General features: G+C 41.4%; 1 protein-coding gene across 1 annotated transcript; it reads left to right on the top strand.

Annotated features, from left to right (window-relative positions):
* The first annotated feature begins 14,138 nt into the window (after positions 1 to 14,138).
* On the top strand, positions 14,139 to 15,622 carry SST (somatostatin). Its single transcript, XM_004675083.2, has 2 exons — positions 14,139 to 14,393; positions 15,262 to 15,622. The coding sequence occupies exons 1-2, from the start codon at positions 14,256 to 14,258 to the stop codon at positions 15,472 to 15,474; spliced, it is 351 nt and encodes a 116-aa protein (XP_004675140.1). The 5' UTR covers positions 14,139 to 14,255; the 3' UTR covers positions 15,475 to 15,622.
* The last annotated feature ends 3,722 nt before the right edge of the window (positions 15,623 to 19,344 follow it).

The following is a 19,344-nucleotide window of genomic DNA, read 5'->3' as shown; positions in this document are numbered from 1 at the left end:
TTGTTGTTGTTGTTGCTTTTTGAACTTAGCCATGACTCATACATCTGTCTCATCTTCCGATCACGAGTATGTGCACAAATATCTAAAGAGCTCACAAGATGCCAAAGTCATGTGCCTCAAAGAAGAGTGGGAATCACCATAATTGTTATGTTAGTCTGTTCTCTCCTGGCTAATCACTTACTTATTCTCTTATTGTTTGTGTATTCAATTTTTGTTTCTGTGGTTTTACTTTTTAATGGTCTTGAATAAAATATTTAAAAAGGAGACAAATATTGCAAAGCAAAAGAAGTTTCAGAATTATTTACATAAAGACAATTGAAGACATTATTTGATACAAAGTCAGCATTCATTCAATATTTGACTGATGGTTTTGTTACAGGGCACCCCAATGTGAATTGGGTTGCCTGTCTGTGGGTCTTCACCGGTGCGCTTACGATTCATTTGTGTTATGGACACACTCAAAAGGTTAAAAAATGGATTTATTTATAAGGAGGAAGGTAAAGGAATAACCCAGGGAAAGAGGGAGAGAAACACAGGTTAACTAGGATATCCTACCAGTTCTGCTGACTTGGACTCCACCGGCACGCTGAAAACTGATTGAGCGCCAAAATGATCAGCTGCGAACCACCAGGTCCTCCCCAGAGCCCACGAGTCTGGTTTTATCCCAACCTGGCTGCTCAGCTCTGCCCTCCTGCCCCTGGGTGGGGTAGGGAACCTGGAACTTCCCTTTTTCTTGGGGACCACCCTGTTACAGTTTGAAGACATTTTGTATGTTTCAAGCTATTTTCCAGGTAAACAAAGATGGAAGGCACAGTCCCTGCTTTTGAAGGGGAGTCCTTTTGCAAGAGCCAGACATGCAAATAAATTATTGCTAGACAGTAAGGTAATTGCTATCGTTAAAAAAAAAAAAAAAGCCACAAGCAGTCTGTCTTGTTTCAGTATTATTTAGATGTATGAGTCTGCTCCTTTGTGTTGTGGGTTCTTGAAGGACACAGCATGGTTTTTTTTTTTTTTTTTTTTTTTTCAGTCCTCTAGTGTCTCTTATATAAAATTTTTGCAGATGGTACAGCCTTGTTTTTTTTTTTTAAGTAACAAAAGGGGAGTAGGGACAGAGAGATTGCTCTGGGTGAGCATGTAACCTGAGGACTAGAGGGAATGAGGTTTATCCTGTGTACTGGTTTCTTGTGAGTGTAATCTTCTTACTGGCTGGTCTTACCTCTTCTTGGATCTAAAAACAGTTTTTCTGTTGTGCTAGTCTCTTGATAGAGACCCAAAGCTGGCATCTGTTTCTCCGTGACTCCTGCTGTCAAATGTTTTTTTGCCAATGGCATGGCTTGGGTTCATCAATTTCTCAGAAAGGTGTTATGATTAGGCTATAGCAAACCAAGATAGAAGGGAGACAACTGTGTTTTCCCTTCAACAAGCAGAGCAGATGGTGATATAAACAGGTTGAAAGCTAAGTGCATGCAAACTATGCCCGAGGATGGAGGCTTGACCTTATTGCTCTTGAGTGTATATTTCCCATAGTTCTGTTGGAAAGGAGGAGCCCTGAAACTATTTAAATTCATGTTATTAGCATTCAGATAAACACCCATCTGCCACTGATTCACTGGTTGTGGGCAAATCATTCCATTCCTCTGGCTTTTATCCTCACTCCTCACACACGGGTCTTCCTGCCATGCCATCTGAACCGTGTCCTCAGTTCTGAGAACTGGTAGAGAGAGTTTGAGGGCCATCTCAGGAAAAAGGTCCTGGTGTGTGTGTAATTGGCAATAAACTGATAAGACATATCACTTACAAGAAGGTTGGAGTGAGCAGAGTCTAGTAATAGAAATAAAATTGCAAGACGAGAGTCTAGTGTTCTTTAGCAGACTCCACCCTTTGGAAGAGAGTCTGAAGAGAGGAGGCTGACTCTTGTCAAGGGCTTGCTATTGGGAGAGGGAGTTGTGGTCCCATGTAGGAAGGCAAATTGTGACCTGAATCCAGCTGTGCCTGGCCTCTGAGAGCTTAGGGAAAGGAGAAACTTAGTTAGTGATTGTAAGGAACTACCACAAAGTCAAAGACAACACATGTATTTTCTTACAGCTTTAGGGGCAGAAGTCTGACATCAAAGTGTGGGTAGGCAATGACTCCCCTAAGCTCTAGAGTAGCTTCCTTTCCTGCCTTTTCTGTTTCCTGGTGGCTGTGAGTGCTTCTTGCCTATGGCTCATTACTCTGACCTCTGCCTGTCTTTACGAGCTTTCTTCTCTGCTTCAGTGCCTCGTAAGTAAGCTTGTCTTTGGATTTAGGGTTTACTCAGATATTTCAGAATGATCTCATTTTAAGATCCATAAAAAGATTTTTTCCTGGCCCTCATGGTGCAGCGGGTTAAAGCACGGCACTAAGAAGCTAAAGCCACTTCTGCATGAGTTTGATTCCCGCCTGCCTGGGAGGTGACCACACGGGGAGACAGATCTCTCCTGTCTCGCCCACTGCTCCCCTCAGCAGTATACTTCGTCGATCTGCCTGTTCTGCTCCCCACTCTGTCTCTGGTGAAGCCTCTCACTGCCCCTGAGCCTCTGGCCTGTACTCCAGTTCTGTATGCAAAAATAAATAAATCTTAAAAAAAAAAAAGATTTGTGCCTAAATAAGGTCACATTTACAGATTCTGCGGTTAGGATGTGAACATATCTTTTTTTAAGGGAGGCCACTATTAGAACAACTGCAGTTTGTAAATACTGCTCTTTAGACAGCAATGTAAGCCCGGACTCTTAAAGCAGCAGGGTAGGACTGTAAAAGGATGCAAGTGGAGTAGAGAAAGGGATGGAGGTGTGAGCACAGGATCTCCCCCTGCAGGCCCATTGCCCTTCATCCCTACAGATGAGTATCAGCTTGGATACCCCACAGGTTCAGGCAGTGCTCAGTGCATAGTATGATCCAAGACAACTTAAACCGAGGTTATGACTCAGTATGAATTTTACAACTAATGGGTCAATACCAGCAGAAAAAGAATTAAAATAGAAAATACCAAAGCTTACTGCCAATACTATAACCAAATATTGCTTTGAGAGACATGGCCCACCCTGTGTGTCATCAGTGGGAAAAGGTGCACCATGTGTTTTTTATGTAACTTACTGAGAGGCATTTGAAAGCCACTGGTGTGGAGCCCCGGCTGGTCTGGCAGAGCATCACTTTAGAGAACAGTGGTTCGGGGAAATGTCATTGGTTCTGGGCACCACATTAAGAATGGTGGGGAGTTGGGAGTATAGGAGAAAAGGGAACCCTGTCTGGGCATAGCCCAGGGCAGTGATAAGCCTGGAGAGGGCCTCAACACAAGAGAGAGCCCCTCGCTTGCTCTGGCTCTGAAGGCAGCTTGCAATGGAGGGAGCTCCATTATTGTGTGCTGAGAAGACCATCAGTTCAGTGAGACCAGCTACACAAATTCAACATTAACAGGGACTGTGAATATGGATTCAAGCAGCTGTAGGGTGTTCATTTGCAGGTAATTATAGGTAAGAGGATGGTTTGCACAGATCTGCAGTATTCAGGTTTTATTTCTCCTTTAAACCCTTTGTTTTTATGAAACTGCGGCAGAATCCAAATCAGTGAAACATTCCACATAACCTGCTTGGCAGTCCCACGGCCTGTAAGCAGGGATCCCCAGACCTAATTTTGGAAGCTTATAATGAGTAACACTGATTCAAGAGGTAGACTCTCTTAGTGTTGATTCTTTGACTTTGTGGGTCAGACAGACCTCTATAATTTACCACGTAGCTTCATTTTATAGCCAAGGACTATTTCCATCAAAATTAATTCCCCAGACTTGGGCAGAAAGTTTAATCGAGTGTTTGAGAAAAATATTCTTTTTTAAGTTCTTCCTTGAGACTTTGTCACCAAGCACAATACTCTGAATAGTCGTGCTTTTAAAAAGCTGTTAGAGGAAATGAAGAAATGAATAAAGTATATAAAATATAAAATGCAAAATATAGATGAAGCTGTTTTCTACCCATGTGGCCAGCAGAGGGCAGGAGAGCTCAGCTTAACAATGGCTTCCTCTCCCAGCTAAAGCATCCAAGGCCCTGAGGAGCAGTCTGGTTGTTTTTGGGGTTAGCAAATTCACAAAGAGAAAAGGATGAAGACTTAGAGGCCTAGCCCACTAATCCTCAAGGATAACAAGAAATATTTCTTGTCAAGAAATAGGGTTTTGTTTTAGATCAGTTGGGAAGCACATAAAGATCAGGATATGATTTCAACCCCTCAAACGAAAGGGATTCAAGGACTTTGCAGTGTGCTTGTATCATAGGAAGAATACAGAACTAAGAGACTCAGTCATTCTGACTCTGATACCATTTATGTGGCCTTAAGAAAGATCACCCTTCTCTTGGCTTCATATGTAGACAAAGGGGAGAGAATAGATGATTTTGAAGGTTCTGTCTGACCTGTGGATTGTTCCACCTCTGGCTTCCAGTCTTGCTTCCCCTCTTTTCTTGTCGTAATAACAAGAATAAAGGAAGCAGGTGCTTTGGACAAATGAGACACAGCCACTCCCATTTCCTTAGGCATCCCCAAGTCAAAGGTGGGAAAGAAGAGAAAGGCAAAAGAGAGAAGGGATAGAGCTGGGAGAGGGGAGAAGACCATGCTGGATCCTGGTTTGTGTCTCCATTGTCTTAGAGAGGTAGAGGCCCAGTTCCAGACTAGAATAAAGCTCTTAAAAGACATAGACTTACGCATTAAGAGCTTTGCACTTGGGATCCAGACATCTATTTTTTTTTTTAAAGATTTATTTATTTATTCATATGGAACTGGGGTACAAGCCAGAGATGTGGAGGGTGAGAGGATTCACCAGAGATAGAGAGGGGAGCAGAACAGGCAGATGGATGAAGTACACTGCTGAGGGGAGCAGTGGGCGGGTCAGGAGAGGTCTGCCACGCCATGTGGATCTCCTCCAGGGCAGGCGGGAATCGAACTCATACAGAAGTGGCTTTAGCTTCTTAGTGCCGTGCTTTAACCCGCTGCGCCACCAGGGAGGGCCCCAGACATCTATTTTTAAAACATTTCCTTTGCAATCCTGGCATAAAACCAAGGTTAAGAACTAGCAGTCTAGATTAATAGTCATATATTCAAGTGTAAGGAAATTTCTGCCAGTGCAGGGATACTTTCAAGCAAGGACACTTCTGTATTTATAGGACCACTAGCATACATTCTCAAAGTGGGGTGCTCAGCATCCCCCCACAGAGGAACTTTGCTATCTTTTATGTGAAGCTATAGAGAACAGGATCACTGGTTAAAAACCCCATTCCTTAGATGCTGATGATCAAGATAGTTCCTCCCCTGCTGACAAAAGCTCATGGATGACCTCCAAATTGCATTTCCTGGTTACAGGAGGAAAATAAGTAGAGATCTGGGTGCCTTTCAATGGCACTGTGGGGCAGAACATAGATCAATTTCATTTTACCAGGGGAGACCTGAGCAGAAATCAAAGGTCAAGTCCAGGAAGCTTTTGAAGAGACCAGTGGACTCACCGAGAGAAAGGCAGCTAAAAGGAGAATTAGAGGTGAAATGTCTTAACTTATCTCTGGTGAGAGGAAATGCTGAAGATACAGTAAGAGTCGACAAAGCTCATCTGTACTATGTAACCTAGAACCACTATTCCTTTGTCTGGTTGATATTAACACTCTCAATCAGAGGTGAAATGCTGCCCAGAGGTGAGTTTTCATAGTTATTCACTCCTATTGTGCACCAGGGACACAAACCTATTTTAGTGAATGATGGTTGTATCCTCCCCAAGCTTCTGAAAGGTGGAAAGATTTACATTTTCAGTGACTATGTTAGAACATTCACATGACAACTTCCGTTAGTTCTTAGCACATAGGAACAACTCCGTCAACAATATTTAGGATTTTTTTTCTTGTCGAGTCCCTGAGATGACTGTGAGATCAATAGAGTCATGTTCCTGAAAGTGTAAGCAATGGAGGGTTGGGGGTCCAGTGACCCTGTCTTCAGTTACCTGAGGTTCATGATGCTTGTCCTGTTTGCAGAACTCAAATGAAAGGGGGAACTTAGTCTTCAACTTGGCCATCATTTTTCAGCATCTACTCTATGGTCCAACTGCTTGTGGTCCCTGAAGAGAATACAAATATGACTGAGATCAGGTTTCTGTTCTCAGTAAATCGCTCATGAATGAGGCATACAGACTCCATAGAGAACAGAGCTGATGTATGAGGGTCTTCACAAGGAGCAGAAGGACACACTTTAGGGCACATAATGGGCCATAATGGTTTTGGGTGGGAGATTCCAGTGCATCTTAGCATAAGTTGTGTGATGTTCACAGTTAGAGTTGGGTCTAAAGTTTACCAGGTGGCTGAAACAGCAGGCATGTTAAAAATGGGTATAGGGCCCTCCCTGGTGGCGCAGCGGGTTAAAGCACTACACTGAGAAGCTAAAGCCACTTCCGCATGAGTTCGATTCCCACCTGCCCCGGAGGAGATCCACATGGCATGGCAGACCTCTCCTGACCCGCCCACTGCTCCTCTCAGCAGTGTACTTCGTCAATCTGCCTGTTCTGCTCCCCACTCTGTCTCTGGTGAAGCCTCTCGCCACCCCTGAGCCTCTGGCCTGTACCACAGCTCTGTATGTACAAATAAATAAATCTTAAAAAAAAAATGGATATAGGAGGAGGGGTCCTCCCTGGTGGCACAGCAGGTTAAAGCACAGCACTAAGAAGCAAAAGCTACTTCAGCATGAGTTTGATCCCCAGCCCCAGAGGTGACCCACATGGCGCGGCAGACCTCTCCTGACCTGCCTTCTGGTCCCCTCAGCAGTGTACTTCATCAGTTGGCCTGTTCTGTTCTACACTCTGTCTCTGGTGAATCCTCTCACTGCCTCTCACCTCTGGCCTGTATCCCAGTTTGTATTCACAATAAACAAATCTTTAAAAAAAAAAAATGGGTACAAGAGACTAAGGGTGTGCATAAGTAGGAGCAGTGGGGGTGGGGTGGGGTGGGCAGGAGATGAAGAGTTGCACAGGGTGTGATGAGAGGAAGATCAGTGTCTGAGGAAACATGGCTGTGCAGATGAGGTGTCTGCATTTGAACTGGTTGGCACTGAGAAGTCACTGAAGGCTTTTGAGCTGGAAAGTGACAGAATGGAGATCAGATAGGAGGCCCTTGAAAGAGAACAGGCCTGTGCTGGGTGTCACCATCCATGAACTCCAGTCCCACCCATGGAAAAAGTTAACCTTCCACTGATCCCTCCACTCTAAGGCTATCACCCCACATCAGGCTTTGTGGGAGTTGGTGAAGGTCAATTTGGTGGGAAAGTTCAACTCTCCTATCACGAGCAGGAATGTAAACTGGGACACGTTATGCTGAAATCCAGTCCATCAGAATCCCTTAGATGATTGCAAGTTTCTATTCGTGTGCTCCATGGTGGTAAGGCTGCCTCAGAAATAAAAGTTTTCTTCCCCAAGTGTTCTTGCCCTTTCATCATACGTGCCCACCCTCAACACCCATGGTAGTGAGTCTGCCCTCTGCTGGGTGGGCCTCTTATAGAAATTGATCTCCCACCTTTACTTAATTAATCAGAACTTTCCTTCTAGTGTTATCTTGAAAACTATTCAACTAGTGAGTGTGCATGAGTGTGCTAATAGCTGCCAAAGAAAAGTATATGTGAGAAGAGACTATTTTCTTTCTTTTTTAAATTTACTTTTACAGCATTCTTCATTTTGGGACTTTTTCCATCTCTGTTGTAATCTCCAATTTACCTGTGTGTCATCACCTTCATCCTATGCACCTTTCCCACCCCCCCTTTTTTTTTTAAGGTTTATTTGTTTATGCATACAGAACTGGGGTATAGGCCACAGGTGCAGGGGCAGCGAGAAGACTCACCAGAGACAGAGTGGGGAGTAGAACAGGCGGATTGATGAAGTACACTGCTGAGGGTAGCAGCGGGTGGGCCAGGAGAGGTCTGCTATGCCATGCGGGTCACCTCCAGTGCTGATGGAACTCAGGCTGAAGTGGCTTTAGCTTATTAGTGCTGTGCTTTAACCCGCTGTGCTACTAAGGAGGGCCCTCACTCCATTTTTGATCCCATTCCCCACTGCAGCCCTATAAAATGTCTCTGGTACATAGTTGTTCATTGTTGTTGTTTTTTTTTATTACAATTGCTTTCACCCCACCCACCTCTGGTCCCTTACACTCCTGCTATGAGTGAAACCACCCAGTATTTCTCTTTTTCTTTCTGGCTTATTTCACTAAGCATGATCCCTTCCAACTCCATCCATGTTGCTGCAAAAGGCATGAGTTTATTTTTTTGATTGCTGAGTAATATTCCTTTGTGTATATGTACCATATCTTTTTAATCCAGCCGTCTACTTTTGGGCATTTGGGTTGATTTCATGCCTCTTTATTGTAAATAGAGCAACAATAAATATGGGGGTGCAGGTGTCCTTTTGAATTAATGTTTTTGTGTCTTTTGGGTATGTACCTAGGAGTGGCATTGCTGGGTCATATGGAAGCTCCATGTTTAACAGTTTGAGGAACCTCCAAACAGTTTTCCATAGTGGTTGTACTAGCTTGCATTCCCACCAGCAGTGTAGGAGAGTTCCTTTTTTTCCACACCCTCCCCAACATTTGTTGTTGCTAATTGTTTTAAAATGTTCCATTCTCAATGGTGTGAGGTGGTATCTCATGAGATTATTTTCTAACGGATGAATTTCAGCTCCTATCTGCTGCATTTCTGTGGTGGAGACGTTCCTGGACCTTCTAATCACACTCACCATGAAGCTCTTTGAGAGGGTAGCTTCTCAGACCCTAGGGTCAGCACTGACCCTCCACTTTCAAAGGTGGCTCACCTGCTGTCCTCCTTGGTTGAGCCCTAGACACATCCATCTGAGTGGAACAATAAACACAGGTCTTTCTTTATATTTTTATCATGTTTTATGGGTTCTCCAGCACTAACACTTACATTGGCTGATGTAGTTCTTATATTTTAGAAAAAAACAAGGATTATGCGACCCATTTAAAGCAGAAAAAATTGAACACTTAAGCCTCAGGCCTCAAACAGTCGGTCAGGGGCTCATTCTACTAGTCGAAGCTTTCTCCTTGCTGCCTTAATATCTCACCTTTTTTTTTTTTTTTAAAGGTTTATTTATTCATATAGAACTGGGGTACAGGCCAGAGATGCAGAGGGTGAGAGGATTCACCAGAGACAGAGTGGGGACCAGAACAGGCAGATGGAGGAAGTACACTGCTGAGGGGATCAGCGGGCGGGTCAGGAGAGTTCTGCCATGCCATGTGGGTCACCTCCGGGACAGGCGGGGATCGAACTCATGCGGAAGTGGCTTAAGTTTCTTAGTGCTGTGCTTTTAACCCGCTGTGCCACCAGGGAGGGCCCTCTCACCTCTTCTTTTTAAACACTATAGTAAATTTTCAAGATGCTCTCATCTCTCAAGAAACATTTGTAACATAAGTTCTGTAACAACAATTAAAAAAAGATTTATTTATTTATGCATACTAGAACTGGGGTACAGGCCAGAGGTGGGGGGTGGGGGGTGAAAAATTTCACCAGAGACAGAGTTAAGAACAGAACAGGCAGACTGATTGAAATACACTACTGAGGGGAGCAGCAGGCAGTTCAGGAGAGGTCTGTCATGCCATGTGGGTCACCCCCTGGCCAGGGATTGAACTTGGTGCTACAGTGGCTGCGATAGAATCATAGTGCTGCACTTAACTCCTTGCACCACCAGGGAGGGCCTTATAACAACAATTTTAAGGTATAGTTTACATATCACAAAATTTAAATTGTGTAATTCTCTTATTTTCTTCTAAGAGGAAAACAAAAACTGTCCATTTGCAAAATGTCATGGCAAAGTCTGTCCAGAAATCCACTTATTATACACTTAAGAATTTGTGGATTGCCAAGGTAATCCATGGAGTATCTAGATCTCCCCTTTGTGTTCTTCATTTTCTTCACATTTTTTAAACCTGATATCCAAACTTACCATGCATGTGTTTTATTAACTCTACTTCAAAGGTGACTTCACACTTGGCCAGTCCTCACCTTCTTCATGGATATCACAATAGCATTAAATACCATCTTCTCTTGCCTGAACTAATTTAGGGAATAACAACCATAAACCACCTTCCCTAAAAGGGAGACAGGTCCTGCAGGTTGGCTGCTTACAGCTCCTGTTGGGGAGAGATATAAATACCTATATGTCAGATCTATCTGTTTGGCCATGGACTATATAAGGAAGAATATATGTCCCTTTTATCCTGGTTCTTGTTTTCTCTTAAATGTTTCTCTCGGTTTCTATACCCAAACTCCCTCAGTTAATTTTCCACTTATAAAAGTTGTTATCTAAAATAACATTAATGATTTAAATGTTATCTAAATCATGTCACTCCTTGCTCAAAATCTTCCAGTGGTTTCCTAGCCCTGGACCCTGCCTGTCTTGCTGGCACATCTCTCAGCCGTCTCTGATCCACTCTCTCTGTTCTAGTTTCCTTGTTTTGTTTAGGGGACTTGAATATACCAAGATCATACCTCAAAGTCTTTGCATTCATTGTCCTTTTACCTGGCAAGGAAATAAAATTTATTCGAATATTTGCTAGTTTAGTTCCCTTACCTCATCCAGAGCTGGTCTTCCTTAGCCATCAGGCTCTGATTTTTTATTTCACTTTTATCAATTTCAACACTAATTAATTAATTGAAGGGTTCACTGTTTGTCTTCTTCTCTAGGGCCCTGTCAATCTACTTTACTGCTGTGCAGTTGGCCGCTTTCACAGTGCAAAACCTTAGTATTTAATTGTAGAAATCATTTGGGTGAATCAATTTTATAGATGAAGAAACAAGATCAGAAGGGGGAGGTTATATCAGTCCAGAAACAAGACAGAAGAGCAAGTTTTCTAGCAGGCCAGTTAGAAAGACCATTTCCCCATTCTCCTGTCCCATATTACATAAACTAGGTTCTTTTCCAACATCAAATCCTCATTTTAAGAAAGTTATACCATTTTAACACCACAGCACACTCTAGCTTACCACTTCATTTCCTGAAACTCAAACTCAGTGATCATCAGGACTAGAAGGGTCACACAGGCTACCTATTGAGCCTTTTATTTTGCAGAAGAGGAAACCATGGCCTAATGTTCACAGAGCTGAACTAGAAGCCAGGTCTCTGGACTGCCAAAACAGACAGCTTTTAGATCCCTGCATCCCTTAACATTGGATGTCTCTCTGCCTGCTTACAAATTTTACTGTTTCCTATTCAAATGAGTTTCTACTCCTCACATGGACAGGTAGTCACTGCCCAATATATGTTCCACAAGAGAGGCAGGAAATCATACATGTCCTGGCCATGTGTTGCACAGAAAAGATGCCTGGATGCTCTCCAGAGGCACTGTGTCCTAGTTGCAGGCTGTTCAGTCAGTTATCTAAGGAATTTCTTTCTGAAGAAGATATGAATTTCTAATGTGGAGTTGCAGTCTCCCTCTGACTTACTTTGCTACTTCCTGCCTGTGTGTCATGGTGCAAAGCACTTAGTCCCTTGGGACTTCTATTTTCTTCTTTACGAGATGGAGCTAGCAAGCTCTGATGTGCTGGTGACCACCCCCACCCCCACCCCAGCAGACTGCATTAAGAATGAGGGGAGTTGGTTCTTGGTGACCAACATCAGAGAAATAAGGTCCCTGATACAACCACTAACCATCTTCCCCTCCCAGTCTTTGGGGCATGATAAAGGTGTCCTAGAGGGTTGATTGCAGAAGGCTCAGGTGAAGGAAGTTGAAAGCATTTGTATGCTAAACCAATCTATATGCAAAATTTGATGATTTGCTATTTAAGGAAAAATTTGTGTTCACTTTTGTCCTGTCTCCAATTCTCTCTTCAATGGTTCTTAGACTCATAACAATGCAAAGATTATAAAATAAAACAAAAGATGCATAAATCATTTCATCCACAGCCTCAGCTTTTTAGCAAGGTTGTGAGAAAGGCAAACAGACTTCATAATACCTAAGTAGCTATTAAAACAGGGTAGCAATCATGAAGATTTTTGGTGAGCTAGTTGACAAGGAAGGAAGTAGAAAGACAAGAGGGGTGGAGATTAAAGGCAGATGCTGCAATTGATATTGATCAGGCCAGGTCTGGTGGGAAAGCCAGAAGTACAGAGCAGTCTAGGAAAAAGCCAGATGGAATGAGATGGAAGTCTGAAAATAAAAGGGAAGAACAAGATAGAAGAATGAGGACAAGCTATGGAGACAGAAGACAGAGAGAATGAGCAGGGATCATTCTGAGTGAGAACATAAGAATAAGGTCCCCAGAAAGGGATGTAGAGCAGACAGGAGAAAGGTAGAGAATATGCTGTGAAGAAGCAGAACAGGAGTCTGGAGAAGGAGGGAGACATCCCAGAGCAGAGCAAGATGCGGGGTTGCCATTTGTTCTTTGAACTGATCCTGTTTTAGGAAAACTCTTCTCTATTCAGTAGTGCTGCCAAGGGTGGGGGAGGTGTGAGGTGATTTGGCGGCTCCTCAGGACAGTTGGGTTGATATAACTGGACTGATTCGGGGTCGTGGAGGATTCAATAAACATGTATACAATAATATATACTTCCTGAACTTGGGTTTTATAGCCCTAGATTTATTGCATTTCCAAATTATTCTGACACACGTGAGTGTTTTTTAATGTCATTTTTTGTGCTTAGCCTTGCCTGGATTTGCCAAATCTGGAAGCGTGAGCACTCTTTGCTGTGCATTCTTTCATTGCCTTGCTTACAAACACACAAGGAAGTGGCAACACATATCCAAACATTCAGGACCCCTCTTGCCTCTCAATATTGTGGCTTTGATCTAAGTATTGAAAAATACATACATGCTGTATGGCTAATGACAGAATGAGCCAAGTTCCCTGATTCACTTGGTTTCTGGAGATACAACATATATTTTTCACTGTTTATGAAGTTGAGGGCCATAAAGTGGCAGCTGTTGAAGAGCTTGCAAAGATCATTGGGTCCATGCTAGGGTTTTAGTTGGCCCTTCCTCGATAATGAATTATTTTGAAATGAACAAACAAGCTAAAGCTGCTAGAACTCTGATCTGAAAAACAAACATCTACTCAGAATGATCACAAGAATTCCAAGATAGCTTGTCTTGGATCTAAGGGTCTGCTGTTCATTTTTGCACACACACATAGACAATAATGGTCATATATGTTTTGCAGATTCCTCAAATTTGTATGACTTGATTGGGAGTCCCAGACAGAAATCTGCTTTTGCTGATGAGTATCCTAATAGGAATCTCAGAGTTGATTGAAAAAAAAAATCTTAGATTTGGCAAGTGGAGGGCTCTTCTGGCTCTGATTAAGCAGTATACAAGCCATAGCTCTCTCTACTTGTAGGTAGCAATGATTCAATCTCTGAACTAGATGGTTTCTAAGATTGCATTCCAGTTCCAAGTTTTTAAAGACAATAAGGAAATCAATCTCTTTTTAAGATACATTTTTTTTCCCTTCATGGTAGAAAGGCAGCTAGATCAGAAGTCTCTTAGCTGCTGTGAAAAGGGGATAAAAGATGAGCTTAATGTACCGTCCTTCCTTTATGGAGAAAAGTGAAGTTCCTTTAGATTCCCATTACATCTTAATCTATAAGACTGTTGACACGATGGAGAAAGAGAAGGCTCAGTCCTTGGAGCATTTACATCCATTCTCGAATCTATTCTTACAGGAATGATTCTGAATCTTCACTGGCATACACATATGCTTTTACATTTGTTTGGCCCAACTAAAATGTTTGAATATGACGATAGATGAAACTGTCTGTGTGCCATGATTTGTATGCATCTATGTGTGAGAGTGCACTTATTTGCCCGTTCAGGGGCTGAGTGAACATCTGTGTATAATTGAGCATGCACATGTTCATATGAGTGAAATTCCGGAACGTGCATAGCACTCATGGAATAGAAAAGATTGTGTCGTTAGTGTGGTGTGCGTGTAGTCAATTATATGGGCCTGTGCGTGCAGGATTTTTTTTTTTTTAAGTAAACAACTTTAGATTGTGTAGCCTCCTCTCACTTCTGTGATTGATTTCACGAGGGTAATGGTGCGTAAAAGCGCTGGTGAGATCTGGGGGCGCCTCCTTGTCTGACGTCAGAGAGAGTGTTTAAAAGGGGGAAGAGCGCACAAGCTGCTTTGGGAGCCGCGAGGTTCAGAGCCTTCGCTGCTGCCTGCCTATCCGCTCCTAGAGTTTGACAAACCGCCTTCTCGCTTCGCTTCCCGGCGCCACCGAGATGCTGTCCTGCCGTCTTCAATGCGCGCTAGCCGCGCTCTCCATCGTCCTGGCTCTGGGCGGTGTCGCAGGCGCACCCTCGGATCCTCGACTTCGTCAGTTTCTGCAGAAGTCCCTGGCTGCTGCCGCGGGGAAGCAGGTAAAAATACTGTCTTTTTTATACTTTCTCGAATCCTCCCGCCTTCCTTAAGTCTTTCCCCAGCCCTTTTGGGTGGACTTAAGAGGTGTTCCTGAGGAGTTGCAGTGTTTTTCTGTGTTCTTCAATTCCCAAAACCCTCAGGAAAACTTTCAAAGTCCAGAATCCCCCTTTATCTCTCTCTTTTCTGATCAGCGCAGTCGATCACAGAACAGGTGAGTTTTTGACTTTCAAGGAAATTCCAAGACCTGGCTAATAGAGCGCAAAGCTCTATGGCATCTATCCCCGTTACTGAAGGTGCTGACCCAGGTGCTGAAAAAGCAGAACTCTGAAACTGGCACTCTCAGCAGTACTTCCCTCCTAGGCAATGTATTTGTGGGCTAAAGGGCACTTTATAGACGAAACACAATATGTTTACTAATATGAACGGTCTAGTCCCCCATAGGTGACCTGGTAAAAATGGTAAGGAGGATTCCATTTTACAGCTCATGGTATGGAAATTGGTATAAACTGTTGGCACATGTTTAATCTTTGCAGAACTGTCTTAACAATCTGCTATTTCTCTGTCTCGCTCCCTCTATGTCTGTATGCATGTTAAGTCTTCAGAGGTAGAAAGCTTGCAGAAGCAGTTCAGTTTTTAAGTATTTTGTGTAATTTCGTGATTATAACAATTTCACTTATTTTTATATTCTTACTGATTTTAAGTGTCATCCAAAAAATACACAACTGTGAAAATTGAATTTTGGGTGTAAGTGAATTTATTTTAAAGCCTGAGATTTTCTGTTTCTTCTCCATCGTTGCCATTATTTTCGTTCTCATTCTTTCGCTCTCCTCCCCCCCCCCCGGCCCCCTTACCTCTCACCCCATATAGGAACTGGCCAAGTATTTCTTGGCAGAGCTGCTGTCTGAACCCAACCAGACAGAGAATGATGCCCTGGAACCTGAAGATCTGTCCCAGGCTGCTGAGCAGGATGAAATGAGGCTGGAGCTGCAGAGATCTGCTAATTCAAACCCGGCCATGGCACCCCGAGAACGCAAAGCTGGCTGCAAGAACTTCTTCTGGAAGACATTCACATCCTGTTAGCTTTACTAATTATTCTTGTCCAACCTCTGATTACTCTCCTCCAAGCTCCATTTCTCTTCCCTAATGATCCCCAATCCTCAAAAAGACCCTGACATTAGGAATTGAAAACTGTAAATACAAAATAAAATTATGCTGAAATTATGGAAAACAAGAATTTGATTTTTTATTGAGCAATCTTTTTCATTCAATAATACATGATTAACTTTGGTTGTCATTACAGATGAGTTGTTCAAGCTATATACGCTCCAAATCACACAGACATAGCATTTAAAACTCCCTGGGGGATAACAAAAGGGTATGCTCTAAATGGTGACTCTTAGAGACTGGATCATTTTAAACTTAAATAATATCAAATAATGCTATGATTTTATTTTTAATTCAGTGATGATCTGGGTTTGTTATCTTTTAATCCTTATTGAGATGAACTGCCACAAACATCAATTACATGGACTAAATACATTAAAAATTATACATATGTTGAAATGAGTATCAGTATTTATAGGTAGGCTGAATGAATAATCACTAGGCTGGCATGCAAAATACATAACATGAAAAAGGGAAGAAACAAGCATTTTAAAATTGGTGGAATGAAGATGGTATCAATAGCTAAAATGAAGAGAAAATTTGCTTCTACTTTGTGAAAATTTATGTAGAGAGGCATCATTGATTTTATACCTTATTTGACAATCCTCTGCAACTGAACAAGGGTAAATGATTGCCTCTGTTTATCAGTAAGCTCCTAAAATTTTTTCTCAGGAGGAAATAGTTTTCAATATAAGATTCCATCATGAGAGTACTATGGATTGTAAGAAACACACGTTTTGAGCCTCTTCAGTGAATATAATACTATTTTAGGCATTAAAACACCATATTATAATCACAGAATAACTAAAAGAGAGACTTCAAATCTTGATTTTAAACTGAGAATCAAATAAAATCCCCAAATAATGCATGCATGCAATACATAACGATTATTATTAACATTATAATAACAATGCTATCCCTAAAGACAGAGAAAAAAAACATGGCTAATTTAACTCACAAAGACCTTCCTATATTTCCCTTTAGGGGTGTGTGTTTTAATCATCAACTTTACATCTGAATAGTTACTAAAATAGCAAAGCAAATATAAGTACAAAAACTCAGTATAAATTTCCAATTATAAGTTATTTGAATGAGAGCATGTAAACATCTTAGAGAAACTTAGTATTTTGTAGAAAATATTTGTTTTAGAAATACACTTTTTAGTATCTTTGTGACTTAATGGGAGCTAATCCCTAAACAGCTGATCAAACAAGAGAAAATCCAAGCCACCTTACTAATCTCTGTGAACACAGAACTTCCTCTGAGGTACTGATGCATGTTTTATTTGCAAGACATTTAGGAGGGAATTAATGAATGTCCACTTAGGGGACCTGTCTGTGTTAAATGCTTTACGTACATCTGGTTACCAACCAATTCAGGGGAGTAATAGAATCACATTATTATGATTAAAGTGTAGAAGAGAATGAAACTTAATTGTTTTTTGAGCAGTGCATAGATTGCATGAGTGTCAGGGGATTTTAAGTTTTTAGTACCATCTTTAGTTGTCAGTTCCCAACAGTAACATGAAAATAATTGGCAAGAATTATGCAGTTATGCACCCCCATATATATATATATTTATTCTATATTTAGAGCTTAAATTGAATGAAACATTTGATCAGGGTGAGTTAACTTTCAGCATTAGCTTCCTACCTTCCTACACAGTATTATACTAGCATAGGCACCTTATGCAGCCCTTCCAGATGCCGTCTGTGCTTTGTCAGTGACAAGGGTGCAGAAGTGCTAAATTTTGGCCATTTTTGTTTCTAGATGGAGCATTGCTTTTCTTTTTTAATATACAGAAGGTTTTACTTTTTACCTGTTATTTAGTTCATTTGGGTCCTTTATACATTTCATTCACTGAAAAAAATCCAGAGTTGTAGCCTGTTTATCATCCAGTCATAATGAATCCTTCATTTTATATTTTCTTTTCTCCCTGTCACAACCACAGTATTCAGCAGTCCTAAGTAACTTGCTCTTCTTTTCTGGGTCTTAGTTGTCCCATCTGAAAATAGGCATAAAACAATCCCTTAAGAGTTCTACTACACTGTCCCTCAGGGAATCTGTCCTTCTAGATAATGGAAGAGTTTCATTAGTCCAATGTGAATGCTAATTTTTGTCCCTGGAACTTCATCTTTCACTAAAAATCTGGTCTGTATCTCAGAAAAAGATAATTGATAGAAAATAGCTTCATGTAATTATAAAAAGACTTCAGAAAGAAACTGAAGGAATTGATCGGGAGTAGAAAAATATTCATGGAGACTGTCTTTTACTAAATTATACCCAATCGGCAAAGAATGATTCTTTCTTGGAGCAGACATTAAGTGCAGTCTCAGAAAGTAGATGGAATCTTTGCACTAAGGAGATGAAGTTTTGTCTGGGGAGTGGCCTTCAGAGAAGCTATGTTTCACACCCATGGGATTTGGGAGCAGACACCTCAATGACTACGTATGGCTCTTCTGTAAATGAGAATGAGTGCTTTGTTTCTGGATGCTCAGTTTCAGATTCCCTAGAATGTGTCTTAGTATACAGACTAGCTGGGAACTGGGAAGCAATGCTTGTGTGATATGTTCTCTGCTTTCAGGAACTGTGTCTAGGGAGTAAGACACACACACACACACACACACATATATATGTATATATATGTATACACACACACATATATATATATACATGCATGCATATATATGTACATATATATTTAGTACACATATATTTACATATATACACACACATACATACATACATATATATGTACATATATACATGTATGACATATTCAATAAAACATATTAGTAAGACATATTCAATAAAAATTACTGCACTCCATAACAATGTTTGTACAGAGTGTGGGAAAGAACAACTCTTTTCTTCTCTTTATTATTTTGATAACTAGTTGGGGACCAGTGTCAACATGCAGCAGGGCAGGGTCTTTGAAGGTGGGAAATCGTGTCAGGTGGAGATTTTGGGGGGCAGGGGGAGGCAGAGCAAGAAAAACATGGGGGGGTCAGTCTAAGGAGCAAGTGTCTCCTGCCATAGTCTCAGCAGGACTTTATTTGTACATTGCAAGCAAGGGGTGGAATAACATTAGAATATGCATTAAGCAGAAGCATAACAATCACGGCCTTTTTCTTAAGAACAGTTTGGGGTCATTTTGACCTCCAGCTAAGGTTATAACATTTATTATTCTCAAAAACAAAGCACAGTTGTTACTCTTTACAGCTGAACATTCAATCTATTAATGTTAAAACAGGTACATAAACTCATAAAATTTAAGACTAACATTTCTATATTTACCACAGTGAAGATTAGCTAAAAGGAAGCCCCTTTAACCCTAGTTACTATTTAATGACTTTCAGTCTCATTAAGGCATCCTATATGTGAAGGAAATGAAGTGAAGCCAAGAGCCAGAGTGGAAAAGTTCACTGTACTTGTGAATCTATCACTAAATCAGAGATATAGAATTCCTTACTAAAGGCTGAACAACAAAGACTTAAGAAAGATATTAGAATGATGGGATTTGGGTTATTGGTTCTGTACAGGAAAAGAGCTCTGGTTATTTTTTAACATGTTCTTAGTACGACTTTGTTTTACAATATTGGCTTTATTATAACAGCCAGTTGCTTTTATTAAACAGCCAATTGTAAAATCACTTTTGACCTCATCAGATGCATTCACATGTACAAGTTGTTACAATTACAGGAGTGGCAAAAACAAAATAAAGGGGCCCAGCAGAAGCCAGCCTTGGGGCCCCCTAACATTTTAGGACTGTGCCCCCATGCTTGGA

The sequence above is a fragment of the Condylura cristata genome, unplaced genomic scaffold (genome assembly GCF_000260355.1).
Source record: "Condylura cristata isolate star-nosed mole 26May11 unplaced genomic scaffold, ConCri1.0 scaffold00003, whole genome shotgun sequence".
In the NCBI taxonomy this organism is placed as follows: Eukaryota; Metazoa; Chordata; class Mammalia; order Eulipotyphla; family Talpidae; genus Condylura; species Condylura cristata.
This window is presented reverse-complemented; position numbering and strand designations above follow the sequence as displayed.